Below are 24,473 nucleotides of genomic sequence, written 5' to 3' on the forward strand. Positions count from 1 at the left end.
AACTTTTTAATTTTAGATTGCTGGTGGGAAATATTTTAAACACCAATCTTATTTTCAGCTTTGCGTGATGTTTGCAGCGCCAGGGTTTACGTCTCTGGCTCTTTGTCATCAACGTGCAAAGACTGATAATGCAAAGAGGTGGGGGTGGTGTTGTCTGGCTGTGTTCTATGGTGTAGTGCGGTTTGCTATATTTAGTGCCCGTGTGTTGTGTTGCATTGCTGCATGATGTGGTTCACATCGCAAAGGAGGACTGTAGAGGAGAGGGAAGGGATGGTTGGACCTGTGTGTCGTTTTCTAATATCTTAGCACTGCAAACTTTGCATCGTGCTTCATGTTTGCCTTTGCTTTGTGTGTTGTTTGGTGATTTTTATTAACTAAGGGATGTACTTTGCAGGTTTAAAGGTGTAAATTGCTTTGGTGCTCTGTGTTTGTGGTTTTACATTAGGCTTCCTTTACCTCCCTCGTGAGTCAAACATATTGTTTTCATAAGGTACTGTCCAGAAGGGAGTTGGAGAGGTACCAAAGAGGTGTCTTTGCTTTTTCAGAAAATCAAACGTGTCCTTGGCTTGTTTTTTCAACTTCTCTATTATTGCTGGGCATTATCTGTTATTTAGCACGTTTGTTAAGGAAAGTGAGGCAGAAGCAGGAGGGAAAAGAGGAACAGGAAAGAAGAGGAGGAGGGAGAGGAGAAGAGGAAGCTCGGGAGAAGTGGAAGATGAAGGTTGACTGAAGTAGAGGAGGGTGAAGGAGGCACTATTCATAGAGAGGGAGACAGAGAGAAAGAACAAGAGCGAGGGAGTTGAAGAGGAAAGAGGGAGAGGGTGGAGAGGTAATTTTCTAAATGGAAACTGTAGCGGCGTGATTTATTGACAATATGACAGCTGTAATATGACTATTACACCAGTAGGGACACAGAGAGGGGGGAGAGAGGGAGGTAAAAAAGAGAGGAAAGGGACATAGATACTGTAGATGGAGGGCACATGTGAGAACTGCTGAGAGTGGGTATCTTTAGGTAAATTAGTTTCTCGATTTTACTGCCGGACCATTCTCCTCCACTGAAGTCGATGGCTGACAGTACAGCTGTTTAAAAGGGTTGTTAAATTACACGCACACATACACACAAGCACACATTAGACGTATTCATCCATTTATAAGAAAAAAAGAAATCATCTTCTGTAAGATGAAGAAATCTTTTCACTCTGAGGACACTGTGTGTTCTCTGTAACTGCTTGTACTTCAACTAAAACTTTTATATTGTGTGATCGAAAAAAATACTTTTTCTCAAAAGAAAGTTTCGAACGTGAGTCATTTTCTGTAGCATAACAGATGTTTATATCATCCTACGTGTTGTTGCCTTCTTGCCACAGCATTATAAATCTAACAACGATTAAACCATATCTTTTTTTTTTTATTTTCTTCTTTCTTTATTTGTCATCAGCGGAGTGTGGTTCTTCGGTCATAAACAACGAAGGGATCCTTCTGTCTCCAAACTATCCGATGAACTATGACAACAACCACGAGTGCATCTACAGCATCCAGGTAACTAATCTGTGCATCCAAACTAAGAGTAATAGAGACTCCGGCACAAATGTAAAATCATTATGGAAATTAGCAGAGGTTAATAACTTATAAACATCTGTGGGTACGTGTTGTCTACTTTGTCAGTGAATAAACTTAATTTAGATTCCATGTTTACTCTAGGTGCAGGCAGGGAAAGGCATCAACATCTCTGCGCGAACCTTCCATCTCGCCCAAGGGGATATACTCAAGGTAAACACACAGGCACATACATTTTTATGATTCATCTGTCAATCTTCCTGACATTTGTGTCGAAAATTGATCAGTGATGATAAAAAAGACTCAAGTCATGCCGTTAAAAACTGAACACGATCCTCACTGGTGGGTATTTCCGTCTCTAATGTGCTGTGCTGTTGTTATTATAGATTTATGACGGTAAAGACAACACAGCCCACGTTCTCGGAGCATTCACAGGGTCGTCCATGTTGGGCCTGACGCTGATCTCCACTTCAAACCATCTTTGGCTGGAATTTTACAGTGATGCAGAAAGTACTGGGGAAGGCTTCAAACTGGTGTACTCCAGTAAGTACACACAGCTAATAAACATAAACTTTATATATGCACACAACCTAACTAGGGTGGCGCTGTGCAGTGGTTAGCATTGTTGCCTCACAGCATGAGGGTTCCAGGGCCAAATCCAGGGTGGGGGGTGCAGGGTTTGCATGTTCTCCTCGCATCAGCGTGGGTGTTCCTTCCACAGTCCAAAGACATGCAGATTAGGTTAACTGGTGACTCTAAATTGCCCATCGGTGTGAATGTGAGTGTGAATGGTTGTCTGTCTCTATGTGTCAGCCCAGTGTTAGTCAGCCCTAACCAAGAATATACTGTGTATGGTATAAAAGAAAAGCTAATATATATCTCTAGTTTGGAAACTGGGTGTCAGCTTTTATCCTGGTTAAATTTTATTGCAAGTTAATGTACTGTAGCAAGAGGGTTCAAGTATTCAAAAAATATCGGGTAGTTCTGGGCCGATACCAATCTTTAAAATAAGAATTTGGCTGTTGTTAGAGAGACCTGGCCAAGGTAGCAGCCAAACACATTTAAAATCCACAATAAAACAACAACTATTCAACCGTGGTGGCCTCTCAAGAAAAACAAGCACATGTCTCTGTCACCACATTCTTTATGATGTCCTTAAATTCATTGGTGGATAAGTGTGTCTAAATTTAGATCTTTTTGGAGATAGTTCCATAGTGGATACTGATGTGTAGTTGTTGTTGTTGTTGTTGTTGTTGTTGCTGTTTACTTTGTTTTTGTTGTTATCTATTCCCGCTTTTGTGCCAGAAAAGAAATCTTCATTACAGAGAAATAACTGAACTGTTGTAAAGTCATTCAGCCTGTCATTATAGTGTCTTAGAATGAGCACAAATTCAATCATACACACATGACCTTTAACATAATAACTTTCTTTCACATAAAACAAACATCTTTATAAAAAATGTGCTTCAAAAGCCCTTTACTACATTTAATTCATCACAATTCCCTCTCCAATACCTGTTTTATGTTGCTGTGAAAACATCAACAGAACTCTCCTTCAACCATGTATTCAACTTTCTTGCCAAGCCAAAACTAAATTTTATTAGACTATATCATGATAACATTATAATTTCCTTCAGCCTGATACTCATTTTCACTGAATAGAGTTTGAACACATCAGTGCCACCTCCATGAGCTGCTAACAGCTACAACTAGTTCTTGCAGAAACGCCTTCAGTCTCAAGCCCTGCTTTTTATCCTGCACAGAATTAATGTGACACAACAGAAAAACACTGGCCACTATATCATCTATGGATGTCATCCAGTAGTGGAGGGTATGTGCAGATATACAGGGTATCCCCACCTATTTTTCTGGCCATTTACAATATACTCATCTATTAGTCAAAAAGCCTTCGGAAGATATAGGAGAGTATTCCCTCTTCTTCTTTAGTAACCCACCCATTTACCTCATAGTACACCCACCTCATCAACTTCCACTACAGCATTGTCATCTGATAGGTGATAGGTTGCTGATAGGTTGATGGCGGTCTACAAGTTGAACATCGGCCGATACTAATAGTCAGCTGATAAATCAGTGCATCCCTAAAACATATGCACTCTCCGCAGACATATTACTTGCATGCATATAGAATAAGCATCAAGCTGATATGTAGAACCCAGAGGAAAGGACAATGCAAAATTAGATATCTCCTTTTGTCACTCTGTTTCTCCTAGACATAAGCATAATTAAGCTCAGTATAACACCAACGCAAGATTTTAATCATCTTCTCGTACTTCTTAAATTCAGCTCCTGAGAAATATCCTTCCTCTTGTCTCAGCACAGTGCTTGAGACTAACCTAAAATCCAAAAGTCCGTTTTATTGGCTTATAAATGAGCCTGCAAAATTCCAGAAATTTGTCTCAGTGATCAAATTCAAGTCTCAACTCTGTATATTTTATCTGTTTTCAGGGTTGAGAAATCTTTGAGAAGCCTATGAGCACTGCAAAAGATCGTCATGCAGTCGATGTAGTCATCTCTGAATAAGAAGCTGATTTATTTTTGATGAGACAAGGAATACACTAGTGTGTGCAGCAACATTTTCCTCTGTGAAAGTATGTATACTAAGGTTGAATTTCAAACATATCTGCATCACCTCCCTGTTACACCGCACAGCTGGACTGCACGATAATAACATAAATGGCAACACAAACACATGCTGGGATTGGTTAGTCGGACTGTTCGGGTAGCTTGTTAGCTGTCCCCTCTGTAGAGGCACTGACAAGTTGTTTTTAATTACCTCTGGAGATTATAGTAGTACATTTACATCTCATCTCACTTTTAGTTAAGTGGTGTAAAAAGATAAAACCGGAGTTAAAAGCTAGTCGGTATGAGAATCACATCAATTCAGCAATTAAATGCCACGTGACGGCTTTACTAATGCCCGACAAGTATAAAATACTTACAGAATCAATTTAAATCTAAATGGCTCCCATTTGTGCAACCATCACAGAACTGATTGTAAATTCCACCGATGAAATTATCACATGAAACGTGTCACATTTGATTAACAAAGCTGTCAGGGCACTCTCATTTCAGCATAGGTTGGGGTGTTAAAGGTGTCCTCTGATGTTCACCAAAGCACACCCACGTTTGGCGGCGCCCTCTTAGATGCAAAGTCAGAGTTAGAAAATGTAATTGTTTAAACTGAGTTGTGCAGGATGACGTACACAACGCTTTGAAAAGCGGAGCATTACTTACTCCTCTGCACCTCGACATTCTCATACTGATGCAGACAGAAGTTAGTTTGCCATACAAACAAAGAACATTTATTTACATGTAGCACTGAAAAACTACTCCTTGCCTCACTGTGTCTATTGTTACAGAGGCTGGATTTCTATAAAACTCTAAGGTATGATTCAGTGAATAATGCACGGTTGTTTATTTTCTTACACATGTCTTACATACATAAAACATTTTCAGATGTCATTCACACCAGATGTCAGGATGATGGCTGATGTGTTCAGATTGCCAAACAGTGAGAGAGCAGCTTTGCAAATGGCCATTTTTTAAAGGGTTTAGACATGTACCTGCTGCATACTTCAAGGAGATAACTGAAATCCTGGCGCAACTTGTCTTCCAGGTAATACCGTAGATCAAATCCTGGTTAAGGTCTTATAAGGATAAGCTATTTATATATCCCTTCATATCCCCTTCTCCAAAATTGTGCACATGAATAAACAGAACATGCTGGATATTACCATGGAAACTGAGTTTAGACAGACTGTGAAAAACAACATTAAAGTGGATAAGGTGTATATGCTCCAGTATCCCCCCTAATATTGTATGTCTCATGTATCTCTCTGCTTTTTTTTTAATAAATCTGGATGAAAGCCTAACAGGATCTGTGATATCATCAAGCTCATAAACAGAATATGTTAGTGTGCCAGATATTAAGGGAATATTGTTGTGCATCCTAAACAACGCTAATTCTGTTTCTCTCGTGAGTCTTAGATGTCTCTTAGTGAGTTTTTTAAAAAGTGCACACTTTATAGATCTTTTTTTTCTCTCTCTCTCTCTTTAGGTTTCGAGTTGTCTCATTGTGAGGACCCAGGCGTGCCTCAGTTCGGCTTCAAGGTCAATGACCAAGGTCATTTCTCCGGGAGCAGCATCACATACAGATGTGAGCCCGGATACACTCTGCATGGAGCCTCAACACTGAAGTGCATGACAGGAGAACGGAGAGCCTGGGATAACCCTCTGCCTTCTTGCATCGGTATGCTATTTGTAGCCCTTTACATTCCGAAAAGAGCCTCACTGAAAGGACCACAAACACACACAGATGTATACAAACACACAAAGGCGCACACACACACTCAATTATGGGTTGAACCTTGAATAACGCTCTTTAATGAGCTTGAGAGGGAAAGGTGAGGAGGGTTCATTGTTGCTTTGGCTTTCACTGGTATTGCTGCATTTTGTTATCCTTGATGCATGGCTCATAACGCTGCTATCTAGAGACATTAATCCATGTGTATGTTGAATAACAGCGCAGTTACCCAACACCCTTCAAAGGTAATGGTTTCAGTTTAAAAACAGAGATTTTGTCACATTTGCTCAACGCAAAAATCAAAAGCAGGATCTGTGTAAAGTGAAATGAGCATAATTAAAAGTATAGTATGCAGGAATTGTTAAGATTTGTGCCTTGTTTTACTTGCATTATTTTGGTGTTGTTTTTTGTAGCTTCCTCTTGGATGCGTGCTGCTTATGGTCCAGCACCTGGTCACTACCTTTTTATAATGTCCTGACTTCACATGTGCACTGTGACCTGGAACGTCCCAATCACACACACCAAAATAAGAAGAAAATAAAGGCACTAGGCATGTCTCTGCAGATAATACACTGCCACACACTGATTGTGGGGCAAAGTAATGATTGAGCGGGATTACTTTTAAACTTTCATGTCTTTCGAGTGTTATTCTTTCCTTACTAGTTAAGGCATCAAAGTGTTCTCAAACTGCAATATCTAATTTACCACATACACCTTTTAAATAGAAGGGGCCATTTGGACGAAGCACCATAAGTTAAGATTTTCCTTAAAGTCTGAGTTAAGGTTTCCTTGAGAAAAAACTGATTGTGCAAAGCATCCTCAAGTCTTCTCCTTAAGCTTTCCTTAAAATCTTTACTGAAGGATTTAAGTTTTTCTCCTTATCTTGGTCTTATACTTAAAGAATTGCTTAAAGTTTCTTGAACCATTGCACAAAGAACTTTAGTAACCAAAGTAAGGACAACAACATGAAATACCTCTGACTCCATTTTAACCCCAATATGGTTGAGTTTATGGAGATAAATGAGAAAAATTAAGGCATCCTGAAGAGTATTCCGTCCCTGGAAGAACCCGACACCCGCTTTAAATTTGATCAGAAGTCGATTTATGATCATGACCACCTGGGGTGAGATCACTCAACTTCCCAAAGCTGCACTCTTCCAGCCCCTTTACAACTAATGATTGCTCTGCGGTTGTGTGCAGCGGGATCTTTCCAGTCAGTTATTGGCGAGGTATTTCATGTAAGCCTTAAATGTCATACTTAAGGTGCAAGCTTAAGGTGCTTTGTACAGGTGACCCCAGGAAAAATTGTACTAAAGGCTCATTCATGCTCAATGTTAAATACGTTTATGGGCACGGACAGAGCTTCTTGCCCATACTCTGCATTTATGTCATTCATATTTGTGCACATTTTAGGAACGTTTATGAATACGGGCAAAATGGAGGAGTACCACCAGAGATCATGGAGGCAATGTAGCCAATAGTTCTAGTAAGACAAAACCACAGGACACAAAGAAGACATGTTAAAGAAGGCGGTACTGTTTGGGGAGAAGTAATGCAAGTTGGTCAAAAATGTTACACATTTATATTATAGTGGCAGTTACAATGTTTAAAATGGACAAATCTGTTTTTGTATGTGTAGAGAGTATGAATGAGCCTTAAGTCCTGCTATACGATACAGTACAGAGTCGCTTAATGTAAGGTCTTTGCCTACAGGACATTCACTCAACAACCTGGAAAGAAAGCAGGTGGAGGCCAATTTCCTGTGGAATCACCTTCTTGATTTACTCATGAGATCACACACTGCTGTAGTTTTAAAGTCTCAATGAAAAGCCTATTTATTCAGGACAGCTTACCACCTGGACTCCCTCTGCCCAATTGACCCATTTCCTTTCTTGCAGTGGGTGATTGGCTCTCTGTTCCCGAAGGCCCCCCCATGCTCTGCTTTGTACTCCGACATGCCCGCACACGTGCACGAACACACAGATCCAACCTCTTTGGGTTATAGTTGTATCTCTGCTTGTTTCTAACCCCTATTTATGTCATTCCTACTCTATAGATGGCTAATGTACAAGCATGCTGGATAAATAAACACATTTCAATCGATTTGGCTTTGCTACACATCAGTGTATCATATCACAGGCCATTTTATGGAAACAATAAAACCTACTGGGACGTAAATACTCCAAGTATTGACTTAAATGTAAATATTTCATAATAACATCATTGCCTTTTTAATTAATTTTACATGGCTTTTAACTGATGGGGAATTACAAACCACAGCTCTGAATCTTGATGTCAACAAGTCAATAATGGTCCTTTAGTGGCTGTGCAGTATCAGGGCACCAGAACGCACACTCACATGTTCATCAGTATGTTGCTATATAGTGCCTGAAATGCTTGATTTGTATAGTACTTGAAGCTTATTTTGAAGCCGTCCGTCCCAGTAGGTATTTGGTTGAATGATTACATTCTCTAATTAAACCCAAACAAATGCTAAGCCTGCTCAGAGTGACACACAAAATGGCTGCTGCAGCTGTGCTCCAGATGGGAGTTATAAGCATAACAGCAAGCCCAGTGTTTTAAGGACCTTTCTTTCTTCATCGCTGCCTGTGAACTTTCCGATTTTGAATTCAGCTTAATAAGTCTCTCTCCTTCTCACTATCAATAATGAAAGACTCATAAAACCACTGGCTGATATTCTCTGACTTTATATTTTAGCAGTGACACATCATGACCTCAGCTAACCTCCAGTCTTAATATTATATTGCTTCTTATTATTACTCGTAGTGTTTCCTTCTTTACCCCCCTTGGTTCTCTCCATTTTTTGTCTCTCTTTTCCCTATTCTTCCCTCTTTTTTCCCTCCTTCTCAACTCTTAATATTGCTCCTATCACTTGAGATAATATATTCCAGTGAAGAAGGGAGGGGAGCCTGAGGGAGGAGGAACATGAGGGGAGGGAGGGGGGAGCAGAGAGGGGATGAAGATTGTGAAAATATATAACCGAGAGAGACAAAGAGAGAAAGGGGAATTATTTCTGTTATATAATGTGTGATGGTTTCTTTAGGGATGAATGCAGGATCAGCACTTTGTCTCTTCTTCTTCTTCTTCTTCTTCTTCTTCTTCTTCTTCTTCTTCTTCTTCTCTTCTTTTCTGTGCGTGAGAAAGACAGAGAAGGAGCATTAGCTTTGTTCTTGATCCATTTGTCTTCGTGGTGATCGTTAAATCACTGCTCAGTGGCTACTGAGGTGCACCTAGTGGATCTGATTGCCTTGATAAACAATTGCCACAGTCACATAACTGGTTCACTTGTCATACATCAAGCACACGCTTAAATACACACATGTACACTCATCAGTTACCCACTGGTTTGGCTGAGTTGATGTTTTCACAATTGTGCTAATCAGACAAATAGACACATAATATACAGTGACATTTCTATCTTGGTAGATATAAACCGTCTTTATTGTCTTTGACCTGTGTGCGTGCTTCCTGTAGCGGAGTGTGGCGGCCGTTTTAAAGGGGAGTCTTCAGGGAGGATCCTTTCCCCTGGATACCCTTTTCCTTATGACAATAATCTGCGCTGCACCTGGACCATCGAGGTGGACTCAGGAAACATTGTGAGGTAATGTCTGCAACCCAAAACCTTCCAAGTCGTAAAGTTAAAGTGGAATCAGAAAAGTTTTCAACTCCCCCTGGTGTTTTCAAGTGGTACTTTTGTTTGCAACTGCCAACCAGGTAGAGTTTCCACAGTTACTTCTGTTGTTCCACCATCAGCCATTTCCACTACTGGGGATAGTCACTGCAAAGAACTTACACTGATACTCCTTGGTAACTGGGGATAGCTGCTGATTGCTACTGGGAAAAAGCTAAAGCACTATCATTTTCCTATTTTGGTTGCCACGCTTTTCCCTGCAGATCGTACCCAGTGGCAGACAGCATTGCATGGTAAAAGCGAGGCTTATATGGAAGCAATCTAAGTGCTAGTGCTGTCATTATTTTATTATCATTACAATGTGCAATCAACATTTACTTCACAATGATAAGCTAATGCAAAAAAGTGTCTATTTCCACTTTAAAATAACAATATCATTAATTTTAGTGCCTACTTCAGTACTTAAAAACGTAAAAATGCGATCTTGAAAAATATTCTTCTTTGACAGAGTGTTTTTTTTTTTCATAATATTATAATATAAATAAGATGACAATTATCTCACTTGGGTTCACATGTTTTTTTCCGGCGATCTACAGTCTCCAGTTCTTGGCCTTTGACACTGAAGCCAGCCACGACATGCTGAAGGTTTGGGATGGACCACCTGAGAATGAAATGTCTTTGGCAGAGCTCAGCGGGTCTCTGCTACCTGAGGGAATCCACTCTACCCTGAACACTGTCACCGTTCAGTTTGAGACTGATTTTTACATCAGCAAATCAGGATTTGCGATTCAGTTCTCCAGTAAGTAATTATGAATTATGAAGACGAGACAAGTTGTGATAGGAGTTTACCTTCTAATGTTGAAGATCCCTGTATCATTTTTCTTTACATGTCTATTTAATGTGTGTAGTGTAAGATTTTAGGGACCACTCTGAATATATTTTGCCTAATTCCATCGTATGTAGGACTGGTTGCATGGGTGGAATATAGTCTCAATAAAAAAATCTAAAATGCAAGTATACCAAGATAATCTGAGACAAACTGCAGGGCTTGTGAGAAATGAAAATGCCTTTTTACATGGCAGTATCTATTTAAAATGACCAGTCTTTTTGAATAAAAATCTGAATATCAATATTTCACATAATTAAGAACCCAAATGTGCATAATAGTTCTCCTCGAAAAACTCATTTGACCAGCCAGAAATTATCTTAACAGATATTCCATAATACCGGATAATAAACAGTTATTTGAATTAGTACTGATTTTATGCACTGAGTTAATGCATTAGCTTAATTAGCTATAGATATGCAGTGTGACACAGATTTTTATAATTGCCCTCCTCGCTTTCTCCTCCATTTGCTCTTCTTTCTCACTGTCCCCTCTCTCCCTCCCTGTCTTGCTCTGTCCAGGCTCAGTAGCTACAGCCTGCAGGGACCCAGGTGTACCAATGAATGGCAGTCGTAGTGGAGATGGCCGTGAGCCGGGGGATTCGGTGTCCTTTCAGTGTGACCCAGGATACGAGCTCCAGGGGGACGACAAAATCACCTGTATACAAGTGGATAACAGATACTACTGGCAGCCCAGCCCGCCTGTCTGCATAGGTGAAAAGTCCAGCTTCCATATATTTATAGGGACATACAATGGATGGGCTGCATGCACAGCTGCAGTTGTTGAGTGCTTAGTACCTTGTTCAAGGACACGCCTGTGAGTGACTTATGGGAGGGCTGTGTAAAGAAGATAATGTTTAATGATCTGAACTTGCTACTTAATACATGCAGCATGATGCTGCTCCATTATCCTGCCCACATTACACTGCAGCTTATTAATGAAAGTCTTATAACTATGATTAGCTAAAAACAATTTAAAATAAATGGTGTTGAGTGAATCCAAATAATTTTTTATCCTGCGTAATTAAGCTTGAGAGAATACACATTTTCTGGTAATGCAAGACTTTATTAGAATGAATGTTTACCTGCTTGTGTTCCCGTCATAGCTCCTTGTGGAGGAAACCTAACTGGCTCCAATGGATTTATACTGTCTCCTAACTACCCACATCCCTACCCTCACTCCAAAGACTGCGATTGGCTCATCGCTGTCAACTCTGACTACGTCCTGTCACTGGCCTTCATCAGGTAACATGCTTTATTACGTAGCAATCCAAATCCTCTTTTACAATTACAAAAATGTATTTATCCAGGGTGAGTTTGCTGAGCACTGATGTGTGTGTTGGGTTTTGTTTGATTTTTCCAAAATACTCTCACTAGATTAAGTAACATTGAAAAGAAAGGGTCAGCTGACCTAATCTTTGACCCAACTCCTGTTATAAACAAACGTGGAATGAAAATGGACTAGGTCACATGGAAATTTTGACCATTTGGTGCAAGAAGTGAGGTTAGAGGATCACCAAAATCAATAAGATTCATTCTCCTAAGACTCAATGCCAGACGATAAAGACTTTTACCCTCCAGAATGCTTCATTTTTTAGTGTAATTTGATCAAAAACTATCAACGGCAGCTTTTGTTTTTCACTGTATGAGTGCCGCTGTTTTTGTAAAGGTGAAAGTTTAACTGCTACTGTTTACTATTCTGAAAACGCTCCTCAAATCTGCTCTCAGGAACCCTTTGCACATGCTCTCTAGAAGAGTTCTTAGTTCGTGTATTCATGCCAAACAGTCCGGTGCAAGCAGAAGACATTGTATGTAGATGTACGTAATGTGGAGCCAAAGTCCAGCAGCACGAGGTCCGTGTGGACAGCAACATTCACTGAAGCTGCATCCAAATGTCCATCCTCTAGACTTAAGAGTTGAGCCCTTGTGGATTTCAGTTGTATGTACTGTGACAAGTTTACTCTCAATCATGTAAAGTCTGCAACATCAGAGACCACAAGCCACTAGCCCTTTTTTTTTTCCTTTTTTTCTGGGCATTTTAGCCTTTGATTGATTAATTAATCAACTCATCGTTCTGCCTCTGTGTGTATAAATGCTCGCAGCTTGCCGGCAAAACGGCCCAACATTTGCCGAAAATCTGGCAGTGTTAAAGGGGCTGCTGATAGACAGCCCTCGAGACTGTTTTTTACTTATTGCCATGGAAACCTTCATGTGACGATAACAATCATTGTCATTACTTTCATATTCTGTCTGTTCATCTTCGTCTATGCAGATTACAAAATACAAATCCCATGTATAGGATGATTTTGTGAGTGAACAGAATTAATTTCTGTAAGACTGTAGACATTCAAAAATTAGTTACATCAGAAGATCATTTGTTGTAATATTATTTCTGGCCTGCAGGATTCAAGTAGAGGTTATATGGCTACAGTAACTGTTTTACATAAGCATACATTTTGTTTTTCTAAGCCTGCTATTGAAAAAAAAAATAAAAATACAATGTCACGTCTATATTGTGATGAATTGTGGACAATTAAATCAGGGAAGTCAGCTGAAGTCTGCACCCTAAGCGGACTCTCTGGAAGTCTGCAGAAAGTCCACTTTAGGCCATATGTGGACTGAAGGAATTGTAGATTTGTACTCCTTGACTTTCCAGGAATGGCCCGCAAAGTCCGCAAGTCAAGTGCGGTGAAGTCTAGATTAATTTTGAGGTTAGCACAACAAGCTGATTGGTGTGCAAAATGAAACACCAGAGCTTGAAGACCCGAAGAACAAAGTTGCCAGTGCAAAATCCTCTCAGTCCAGGACACTTGCACTACTGTCCATTCAAAATCACTGAAAACAATCCTTACGCATGCAACCCCTACTTTCTAGTATACAGAACAAAAACAACTCTGTAAATAACCAGTTTTCTGATAGAAACTCAATCCTAAAATTTCAGAGTTCTGTGCTTTTCTCTCCATCTGCTCCCCTCTACCTCTCGTCCCAATCTGTGTCTCTTTCTTCATCTGTCTCTAGTTTCAACATTGAGCCAAACTATGACTTCCTGTATATCTACGATGGTCCGGATAGCAACAGTCCTCTGATTGGTAGCTTTCAGGACAGCAAACTCCCAGAGCGGATAGAGAGCAGTTCGAATACCATGCATTTAGCATTCCGCAGTGACGGGTCTGTTTCTTACACTGGATTTCACCTGGAATACAAAGGTAAAAAAAAAAAAAATCTCCCAATGGTACCACCATCCTTAGATACTGTTTAGTGTTTAGTGCTGGAGTAGTTTCAAAAGGTACAAGAGACAAACCACACAAACCACAGCTGTTGTGTTCTGTGGGAGACTTGGGTTTGTTTGAGAATCATCTTAACAGCGCAGACAAATTTCACTCCAGTTTTATAAGTAAACTCATCTACAATATAATCATAATTACCTGAGTGAAAGCAGCACGCCGTCATTTATTCTGCAGTCAGTAACAAATGGTTTGTATCTTGAGCTAGATGGCACCTAGAAATAGACTCAACACATGGACTGTCTTTTAATGATGATGTCAGACAGAAAGTAGACACACAGTCCAGCTGGGAGTGTTTGAATAGTCACTTTGTAACAGTCAGTTGTTTGCAAATAATTTTACACTGCTTGATGTAATTGCATCAGGGCCAGTTTTCAGTCTCATCTGTTTTTCATAAGCAAGGTAAAGTGTTTCAGATGTCTCCTGTGATGACAGTATCTCCAGAATGTGTTTAGAAATATTTAATTTTCACATTGAACAAAGAAGACTACTGCATTACCCCTAAACACTCAGCACAAACGTATTTGCAGTTAAGTCCCCCACACTGACGGCGGCGTGCATCATGCTGATTTTAAGATGAAAGAGAATGATTGCTGTCACCATAACATCCCTGTTGAATTAGTGTTTGTTGAAATAGTCTGTCAGAGGGGTGAGTTTGATTCACTTGCACAAAAGAATCAGCGTTGGCTTCATGTGGACTCAGGAATTAAGTCTTGAGTTGATGCAGGGTGGCCACTAATCTTTTAGGAGGGGGGCCAAAGCCATAATTTACAAGGTTCATGTAGCATACAAAAGCCTGGGAATGAAGTTGTCGTTCTTGCTCAATCTTGGGCTAAGGCGGCTAAGTCAAACAGACTGTTTTAAAGGCCAACGCCATGCCTGCCTCATTTGATTACAGCTAGGGATGTGGTTATTATTAATTTGACTTATTATTTATGTTTGCCTGTCACTTTTTCTTTGCCTCATCCTCCCCCTCTCTCTGACTCACTCCTTCTCTTTCTCTCCGTCCAGCCAAGCTGAGGGAATCGTGTTTCGACCCAGGTGTGGTTCTGAATGGGACCAGGCTGGGATCCGATTATAAGCTTGGCTCCACTGTTACCTTCTATTGTGAGGCCGGATATGTTTTGCAGGTACAAAAACAAATTGGATGGATGGATGGGTGGCTGGTCAGTTGGCTGGTTAGATGGATGATTAGTTAGTTGATTATATATAGTTTGGGTTTTTTTTATATATGGGCATCACAGTAGCATTAAAATTGTACATTTATGCACAAGAACCACATGCACTGTTTTGCTCCTTTAACAGAGAAGACTGCAATTTGACAGTCATGGTTTGTTAAGGCTTGTGTGTTGATTCTACTGGTCTGCTGGTACCTTGTAACAAATGTATAAATGTCCAGTGTGAAGGATTTAGGGGCATCTATAGGCACAAATGGTATGTAATATTCATATTTATATTTGCTTTACTGTATAATCACCTGAAAATGAGAAGTGTTATGTTTTGGTTATCTTTAAATGAGCCATTTGTATCTGCATATAGAGTGGGTCTTCATTCACAGAGTCCACCATGTTGTTCTACAATATGTAGCCCACAACGGACAAACCAAACACTGGCTTTGGCCACCTAGTTCTCCTACATTCTTGGCACGGGAGAGAAGTTTCAGTGCTGCAACCTCACCACTAGATGTCACTAAATCCAACACACTGGACCTTTAAGCAGAGAAGAGGCATGACCATAAAGGCATTTAAAAATCTGACCAGTTGATTGGTTAAATGGCTGGTTGATCAAATGGGTGGGTGGATGATTTGTTGGTTGGTTTGTGGGATTAATGATTGGCTGGGTTGGTGGGTTGTTTTTCTCTCAGTAAATAGCTTATATTTTTCTTTAGGGCTATTCTACACTAACCTGCAGTATGGGAGATGATGGCAGACCTGGATGGAACAGGGCATTGCCTAGTTGCCAAGGTAACACGCACTAAAACACAGACCGCAATAAAGCATCCCCACACACACACAGCTTAAACCTATGTTTGATCAGAGTGTTTTATTCACTGTGTATGTGTGATTGTGTTCCTCTCTGCCCGTCTTTATGTGTGTGCACATGTGTATGTTCTGTCTCCAGCTCCCTGCGGAAGTCGTTCTACAGGAACAGAAGGGACTGTTTTATCTCCCAACTTCCCCAGAAACTACACCTCTGGACAAACCTGTGTCTACTCTATATCTGTACCCAGAGAGTTTGGTAAGTTCATGCACAAACACACACCTATAAATAGCAAACATGCCATAGCATTCCAAAGGATCTTGAATATATATGTGGCTATGTGAATGTGTGTGAGTGAATATATATATATATATATATATATATATATATATATATATAGAATATTTCACACAATTACACACAGTACCTATATGAATCTATTTGGGTGTGCTATGGTGAAAACTCCAATACAAAGCAGTCAGTATTTAAGTGATTTATTCCTTATACTTAAAATGATTTCTAACACAAGTGTATAACACTCTGAAGTGTAGGTAAAGAGAAAACAGTCAAGAGCAAACCCTGTGATCACAGTTTTCTTGACATGTATTCTCCAATTGTTCTTTTGCTCAGTGAAACAAAGTCACATTAGCACTTTTTAATGGGGAAGCTCCCTGAGAGGACCCCTTTGGGGTTCTTTAAACTGCTGAAAAACTAGAAAAGATATTATACGTGATCAAAGGATGCTCGTTGGCCATTTATTTGATTCCAGGTCAGCGTTTCATCATTGAAGTGACATTTAAAGATGAGGCTGTTTTTATCTCGCCATGTTTGATCAGAGGCTCTGAGGTCAGACATAAATGAGGCGCTGTAAAGATATGAATGTTGGAGGAGGATTCTTCACATTGAGCGAGGCTGTGTTGGGAATATGGGGGCATTAGAATAAAGGAGGGTCTCTGCTGGTCATGAGCACAATTGAAAGGGGTGCTGTCAAGACGTAATGTGTTAAATGTGTCAGACATCTTTCAAAATCTATAGAGTAGGTGGTTAAATTTACATTTTAATTAGGGATGAATAACAGTGTCACAGGACATAAGTTCATGATTGACCTTGGAAATAGTTGTAATAGTTGACGCAACAATCCCAACTTAAGATCCACCAGCCATTTCTGGAGCTTTCAACTGTATTACATGTGCTCATGAGCAATAGGAGTTCCCTCAGTTGTCAGGCAGATGGATAAGTTTGTATGCAGGCTCAGTAGCTGTTATGATCCCCGAGTACTTGTAAACAGGAGTACATGGGACTACTCTGGCATTGTCGACATCAGCAGATACTGTTGAAAGCTCCATAAGACGCTGGTAAGTGGACATTAAGTTGGGACTGTGTTGTCTAAGTATCAATATCATTTCATTTTCATGATGTGCAAACTTACATTTGTGTCTCTAATACGCGTTCACCGTATCACATACAGTATTGACATCTAAATTATTGGTTGACTGCTTTAGAACGAGTGAGTCATTGGTCTGACTTGAGCTTTTACAAACAATCAGTAATTGGTGGATATGATTTCCAATTATGCCCTGTGGTGTTATGAATAAATAGCAGCTTTCCCTGAGGCTGTTGATGGTTGCTGTCTCGTTATGTTTGTGCGGCAGCTTTTGTAATGTCAGCTTCATGTAGACATACTGACTGACAGGAGCTCACATTCGGTTGGCCTACGTATTGTTTAAAGAGGACCTATTATGCTTTTTATTACTTTCTGTCATGTAAAAAATGTTAGAATGTCAGATGTTCATGTTAAAGTCCAGGTAAAGCAAAACTAATGATTTCTTTCTAAGCACATTTATATTGTTAGAAAACACTTGTGAAGCGAACCCTCGAACTGTGTAGTACAGAACTGTGGAGTTAGACCATCATTTCTGTGTCCAGGATTTTTGGGGATGGACCTAACTCATGACACACAGTTATTTTGGCTTTACCCAGACTTTAAACATAGCCAAAGTTTCAGATAATGAGATTAAAAAAAAGGTAATCCCTGCCATCAGCTCGCAACAAGACTTCTTTATATGGTCTTCTGCTCCAGGCATTACCACAAGTGTTGACATTACATACACTGCTACATGTAGCTACACGCTAACATCAGGGAAACATGTAATATGGGTTGCCGATGTTGTTAATTTCGCCCTAATTTTGGATCATTTTCCTGTTGGAACATGTATAGGGCTCTCCTGATAACCATTTTTTGTTCTCCAGAGCTTCAGTGGTAATCAACAGCAAATTGTCAAAGCTTTTGCCAGTTAAACAAGGTCCTAACTGTGTACCTTTTGTAACATAACTGCTTTAACAACTTTCCTCATCATGAATATTATCAATTATAAATTATAAATACTAGATGTACATAAATGCTTATAATAATAGACTTTGAATTCAAGACAGTGCTGGTCAAAGTAAGAAAAGGGAAAAAGAAAAAGGAAAATCTGAATTCCAAAACTGAAAACTGAATTCAGTGAACAAATGTCTGGGAAGTCGAATATTTGGGTCCAGTCCTAAACACGTCCAGTGGTGAAGATGTTGACATAAAATAACAGCATTTAGTCGTTAAGTATGGAGAGCAAAACCCAACACTTGCAAAGCTTAAAACAATATTAAATTGCAATGTGGTAGACATTTAAAATATCATCAACCTTTTTTTCACTCCAACTGAACTTTGATGTCTATCAGACGTACGAGATTAACGTCTTACTGACGTCATATTGACGTCTGGTGCCAGCTGGAAAGATGCTCAGACAGCCTCCCTGGCCCTCCCACACAGCAAGAGACAGGGGTGGGTTTGCTACGTTGCAGTGCTTTTTTAAGCAGCTGTCATTCCCCCCAGAATAACATGTCTATAATTTGTGAACTTAAAGCAGTTAAAAGTTAAAGGCTCAAAGTTGCAGTTTCAACAGCTTGATGATCAAAGTAGTTGAAAACAAAACCACAGGACTAGTTATCAAATTGTTAATGATGTTTCCACCTTTCATGCAAATGGCACTCAGTTTTAACACCAGCTGGGGAAAACTCTTGGCATCCATCCCTAAGGAGATGCCAAACCTCCTGTTGAATGAGGATGTGGCTGAGGACGCCCACTCAGGCAGCTCATCAGGAGGCATGGCAGCTCCACAGGGATCGATCCTCAGGTTTTCTCCGTCTGATGTCAGGAGCTGAAGCCTTTCAAATGAACACAGAAACATTTCAATCATTTGATGGCACGCCCCGTGGATTGATTTAAACTTTGCTGGACACATTACAACCTGGACCACTGAACAGATCTACCAGGTGTGCGTGACTGCAGTGCAGAGGGATTTCACCACCAACAAGTCATGTGGTTATCACAGTGTGTGACAACACTGGAGCCATCACTTACCTCTGCGTGTGTGCATGTGTGTGGCTTTTTCCTGCGTGCGTCTTCCTGTGTTGGTATGTAAATGGTACGTTGTTCTTCCTTGTTATCACAGTATGAGTAAAAATCCACGGTGAAGTAAGCTGTTCCATGTGTGCGTTAATGCTTCACGAGGCTGCGTGTGAATGTTGATTATGTGTGTCCTCCTGCCTGAAATCTGTGCTGTTCTGAAACGGTTTCAGCTGTGAACTCCTCCACCTGCTCTGCGGTATGTCGATATTACAGCAGGGCATGATGGAAACCTTAATCACTCTGGTTTCCTTAAAATCTATACACGGTGGGAGCTTTTAAGTTTCTGCTGACAGGCAGGAGGATCCTGTCATTTTTTATGACCGCTCAACAGCATGCCCCTTATACGCAGCCACATACACACAACCATGCGAGATATAAGAGCTAAGAGTCATCTGCGCTGTAGAGCTATATCTTGACGATTCTCCCTCTCACACCTGCAGGGACAATTCAGCGCCAATTTGGAATGCACTGTCTTGCCATTATTTTAACATGAAACAAGGTTTCACATGGAAGCAGGCGGTATGTTGTGAGTCAGAGCAACATTTAAGCAGAATGCGGATCGTGCTTTAAAAGAACTCCACAGAGAGAAGTGGTCTTGTACAAAGTGACCAGTGACCTTCTTATAGTCGAGTATCCTTGGCAATGTTCAGATTTAATCCTTTACACCTCAGCCTTTGGGGCCAAAGAGAGAGGGAGAGGGAGGGGGAGATGGAGACGTGATATGTCTGTGTGTGTGTGTGTGTGTGTGTGTGTGTGTGTGTGTGTGTGTGTGTGTGTGTGTGTGTGTGTGTGTGTGTAGTCAGGGAGCTGGCTTCATTGAGGCTGAAAGAAATGTTATTTATCCTAAAGGACATTTTTCCATGTGCTGCAAACAAACAGATTTCCATTTCAAACAAGTACACCTACAGATTTGCATCTTAAGGCAACTTATAATTGTTTTGAAGACGCAGTGATCAACCAAGACAAAGAGAATCATATTAGTTTGAGCAAATACGGGGCCTCAAGCCTCCAGGGGGCCCTCTTATGCTACCTGCCGCCGCAGCTGCACTGTGAAATCCGTGGTTTAGTCATGGTTCATGGCCACTGCAGCAAGTCTTTTCACCTTCCATCATTCTGAAACAGTAAAACAGGGGTTTTGGGACATGAGTTTGACAGGTTACCACTTGTGTCATATGCCTTTCTTTTACTCTACCTGCTTGTAATACTGCAGAGAGGACAGACAGAAAAACATCTTGCCCTACTGACATATAGTTTTTGCCAACACCAGCATTTCACACTTGCTGTCAACACTGATACAGCCAAGCCAACTGACAAGGCAGGGGGTGAGCTGGACTGCTGCATGATGAAGATGAGGTGATGTTTTGACTATTAAGCGTCCTGATGTGTAATTTTGTGCCAGTAGTTGGCTTCAGATAGAAGTTGACACTGCAGCTTAATAAAATTTAAATTAGGTATTACAGGTTAATTTTATCATTGGAAGGTCAGGTACAGACAGTGGCATGGAATAATAATTTGTCTCTATTCAAGTGTGGTTAACACATCTCTGCATCTGTCTCTCTTCTCTGTCTCCAGTTCTCTTTGGACAGTTTGTGTTGTTCCAGACATCTCTGAATGATGTGGTGGAAATCTACGACGGACCCACTCAACAAAACACACTGCTGTCTTCTCTCTCTGGGTCCCACTCTGGTAAGGATGGATGGATAGCTTGATATATGGATAGACGGATGGATGATCAGATAGGCAACTCTGAGCCTCAGAGGTGAATTTAAGTACCGCAGCACATCTGACGAGCTTGAAGGTTATGTAACCACTGTTCCTACACTGGCATGTTTACATAGATTAGTCAACTGCAACTGTATAATGAAAGGAAATCTTTGCTGCTTTACTAGTAAACAGCAGCTACAGGCTGAGAAAGTATAATTTGATTGACTGTGCCACTTAAAGGATACCAGCTACTGTTTAAGTGGGACGTTTTCTCGCACAATCCTTAAATGTCAATACTACTACTTCACCCATTGTATTTGTTTTATTGTCTCACTTCAGCGATGACTGGATCAGAAGAAATGCTTATGAATTTAAACTGGGTTATGCAAACTGTGAATGTTCTTTCCTCTCACTTGGAGAAAAAAGTGTCAGAGGGTCCTTGCAGTGCGCTCCAGCAGCACTGCACCCCCGCTGAGCCTGAACCATAACGCTTTCCTTCTCATCTTGTCTCTCTTTGACTCTCTCCATAGGTGAGTCCCTCCCTCTGAGTTCGGGAAACCAGATCACGATAAAGTTTACCACAGTCGGACCAGAGACTGCGAAGGGATTTCACTTCGTCTACCAAGGTCAGCCAATCACAAGTAGCCAGTGTTGTTGTAGCTATTTTCAAGCAAATAAATTAGATTAATTTTGTGTCCTTCATGTTGGAAGTTTAGTGAAGAGCGGTGAGATTGTGTGTGTGTGTGTGTGTGTGTGTGTGTGTGTGTGTGTGTGTGTGTGTGTGTGTGTATTGGTGTTTACTACATCATAAATCTTGGCTTTCTGGGGCAATGGGGTGTGGATTATGGCTTTTCTCTTACATTTGTGGACATGTCCATTCCACATAAAATGCCACAGTTGGACATTTGGCGTTTCCATCGATGTTAACTTTATGGTAGTGATGTCTTCCATTATTTCTGCAGCTGTACCGAGGACCAGCTCCACCCAGTGCAGTTCAGTCCCCGAGCCGCGCTTTGGGAAGCGTCTGGGTAATGACTTTGCAGTCGGCTCACTGGTGCAGTTCGAGTGCAACCCCGGTTACGTCCTGCATGGCTCCACTGCCATACGGTGTGAGAGTGTACCTGACAACCTGGCACAATGGAATGACACCCTGCCGACATGCATAGGTGAATATGAATCCAGAAATTAGAATGATATTTTCCCATTCCGAATGCAGTAACATCATAAGATGCTAAATATTTAAAAGCCAATAGAGACTCGAGCTGCCTCCCAGGCCTCGTGCTCTTTGGTCACCTCCTCTGCAGGGGTAGAGGTGATAGAATCAACTTTCTCTTCCCTTGTTACTTGCAGACAGAGTGTTGTTTCAACCTTTGCTTTTCTCTCCTCTCTGCACCCGCGTGTTTCGCCTCTCTCTCAGTTCCCTGCGGGGGCGTGTTGACCCTTCGCCGTGGGACCATCCTGTCGCCTGGGTATCCAGAGCCCTACGACAACAACCAGAACTGCGTGTGGAAGGTCTCTGTTCCGGAGGGGGCTGGAATACAGGTAGTACCTGTCACACGCTGCTTCCTGGCTGACCTATGTATCATTGGCTTAAAAGCTGAGCAGGCAGGATGTCGAGGAAGATAAGATATTATTAGAAGGATGAATGGATGGATGGTTTGTGAGAGAGGGACCATCCAGAGATAACTAGATAGGATCTAATCGAGAGAGATAATGCCTGATTGCGTGTAAGCTAAACTGCTCTCACGGGCAAATACAAAGGCAAAGATGCTTCTGACACCAAATGGAGGCTGTTGCACGTATTTGACAGACACCTCACAGCATTAATAGTTCAGGTGTCTTCTGTATAATTCGACTTATGTTGGGGACGTTACAAACAGCCTTGTCTCATATCACCTTTTAGGAGATATGAATATTTATTCATTGGTTTAGTAATGTAGAGTATCAGATGCACTCAGAGGACAATTGAGGTGCTTTTATTGCAGACAATGGAACAAGAGCTAACAGGTACAAATTCTGTCTTTCTCTTCCTCCTTTTCCGTCTCTCCAGATACAAGTTGTTAGTTTTGCCACTGAGCATAACTGGGACTCTTTGGATTTTTACGATGGTGCCGACAACCACGCGCCAAGACTGGGCAGCTACTCTGGTAAACAGCTTCTTTTTTTTTTTTTTTTTTTTCAGTATTTTTTTTTAAATGTTACTCTAAAAACTACACATATCGTAGCCTCACTTGCCAAAAAAGTAATTTAGAAAATGGCAGCGAATAAGTGTGAGACAAATCAATCAATCAATCTTTATTTGTATACTGAAGCATCTTCCATACAGATGAGTGGAGTTCAAAGTTCACAGATGACTGACAGGCCGAAAATACGAACAAGTGTACACTGTAAAAAAACAAGTTGAAACCAGTGCACATGAGGCAAGAAAATGATAAAAATGTCATAAAGCAGATTTAAAAGTAATAGTAAAAACTGGGTGAAATAAAATCAAGATTAAAGAACTAGATGAATAAAAAAATGATGACAATAAAATTGATTCAAAAGCAATAAATGATACAGTGGTGAAGTAGTTAGCACTGTTGCCTCGAAGTATTCAAACCCACAAGCTGGCTGTGTGGAGTTTGCATGTTGTTCCCTTTGTTAGCGTGGGTTTACTCTGGGTACTCCGGCTTCCTCCCACAGTCCAAAGACATGCACGCTAGGTTCATTTGTGACTTCAGATTGCCCGTAGGTGTGACTGTCAGTGTGAATAGTTGTCTGGCTCTGTGGTAGTCTTACAACCTGTCCAGGGTGTACCCCGCCTCTTGCCCAATGACCCCTGTAGCTCTTTAAGACCTACGGGAGAGCCTGAGATCCCATTTGCCCAAATGCTGATAGAATTGCAACCAAATAAGATAGAGCAATAATTCTTTTTGCATATAAAACCAGAGGAGTTACACTAACATATCATGCATTCCTCATGTCCCAGAGCGCTGTTTCCTTGCACTGATGGGTTTGTAGAAATAGAGTAAACACCGCACACAACAAAAACATTATAATCCAGACGGCAGATATTCACAGTACTTCCTACGTTGGAATAAGCATCATCATGTTGTGAGCATGAAATGACTTTCTTATGTGTATTTAGAAAAATACGTCTTTAAAAAAAAAAAAAAAAAAATCTTCATTTTTTTTGAAATTTGGGATATGAGGGTTGTATTGATGGAAAGCATAACTACTCCAACAATAGCACTACAGCATGTGAAAATGTAAGGATGTGCTCTGGCAGACTTGTTCTATTTAACAGGATAAGCATGTAGGGATAATGAATGAATGATTATGAAATAGCTGAATAAAAGTTAGGCTAAACTCGATAAATTAAAATAGAAAAAGAGTGAGACAAAGTGCAACAGATTATCATGTCGGAAACAATTATCTCAGTTCTATTACAGGATATTTCAACAAGAAACACAGTAAATTACAGTTTAGACTTTAATTGTGATTTGGTGACAGTAGTTAATTAAAAGTAACCAAGAAGACACTATGGAACAACATCCAACATTTTTTAATGAAGATAAGATAGATTTTTGTGACAAAGATTGTTCAAAATGACAAAAATTTAAGAGTAGAAACAGTAGAGTAGCACGTGTAAGCTGGATA

At 40.5% G+C, this 24,473-nt stretch overlaps 1 protein-coding gene across 5 annotated transcripts in view; it reads left to right on the top strand.

Annotated features, from left to right (window-relative positions):
- csmd3b (CUB and Sushi multiple domains 3b) overlaps nt 1–24,473 on the top strand; it is a 471,159-nt gene that overhangs the window by 368,388 nt on the left and 78,298 nt on the right. For all 5 annotated transcript variants that reach the window (XM_049601964.1, XM_049601965.1, XM_049601966.1 and 2 more), the window contains exons 22-38: nt 1,439–1,539; nt 1,702–1,770; nt 1,944–2,100; nt 5,636–5,827; nt 9,377–9,503; nt 10,130–10,332; nt 10,941–11,132; nt 11,525–11,663; nt 13,437–13,624; nt 14,714–14,832; nt 15,591–15,666; nt 15,824–15,940; nt 20,703–20,816; nt 21,365–21,460; nt 21,797–22,000; nt 22,252–22,376; nt 22,885–22,981. In XM_049601964.1, the coding sequence (XP_049457921.1) occupies nt 1,439–1,539; nt 1,702–1,770; nt 1,944–2,100; nt 5,636–5,827; nt 9,377–9,503; nt 10,130–10,332; nt 10,941–11,132; nt 11,525–11,663; nt 13,437–13,624; nt 14,714–14,832; nt 15,591–15,666; nt 15,824–15,940; nt 20,703–20,816; nt 21,365–21,460; nt 21,797–22,000; nt 22,252–22,376; nt 22,885–22,981 (2,316 nt within the window). The remainder of the gene's footprint in view (nt 1–1,438; nt 1,540–1,701; nt 1,771–1,943; nt 2,101–5,635; nt 5,828–9,376; nt 9,504–10,129; nt 10,333–10,940; nt 11,133–11,524; nt 11,664–13,436; nt 13,625–14,713; nt 14,833–15,590; nt 15,667–15,823; nt 15,941–20,702; nt 20,817–21,364; nt 21,461–21,796; nt 22,001–22,251; nt 22,377–22,884; nt 22,982–24,473) is intronic.

This window comes from Epinephelus fuscoguttatus, linkage group LG17 (genome assembly GCF_011397635.1).
Source record: "Epinephelus fuscoguttatus linkage group LG17, E.fuscoguttatus.final_Chr_v1".
NCBI classification, from domain to species: Eukaryota; Metazoa; Chordata; class Actinopteri; order Perciformes; family Serranidae; genus Epinephelus; species Epinephelus fuscoguttatus.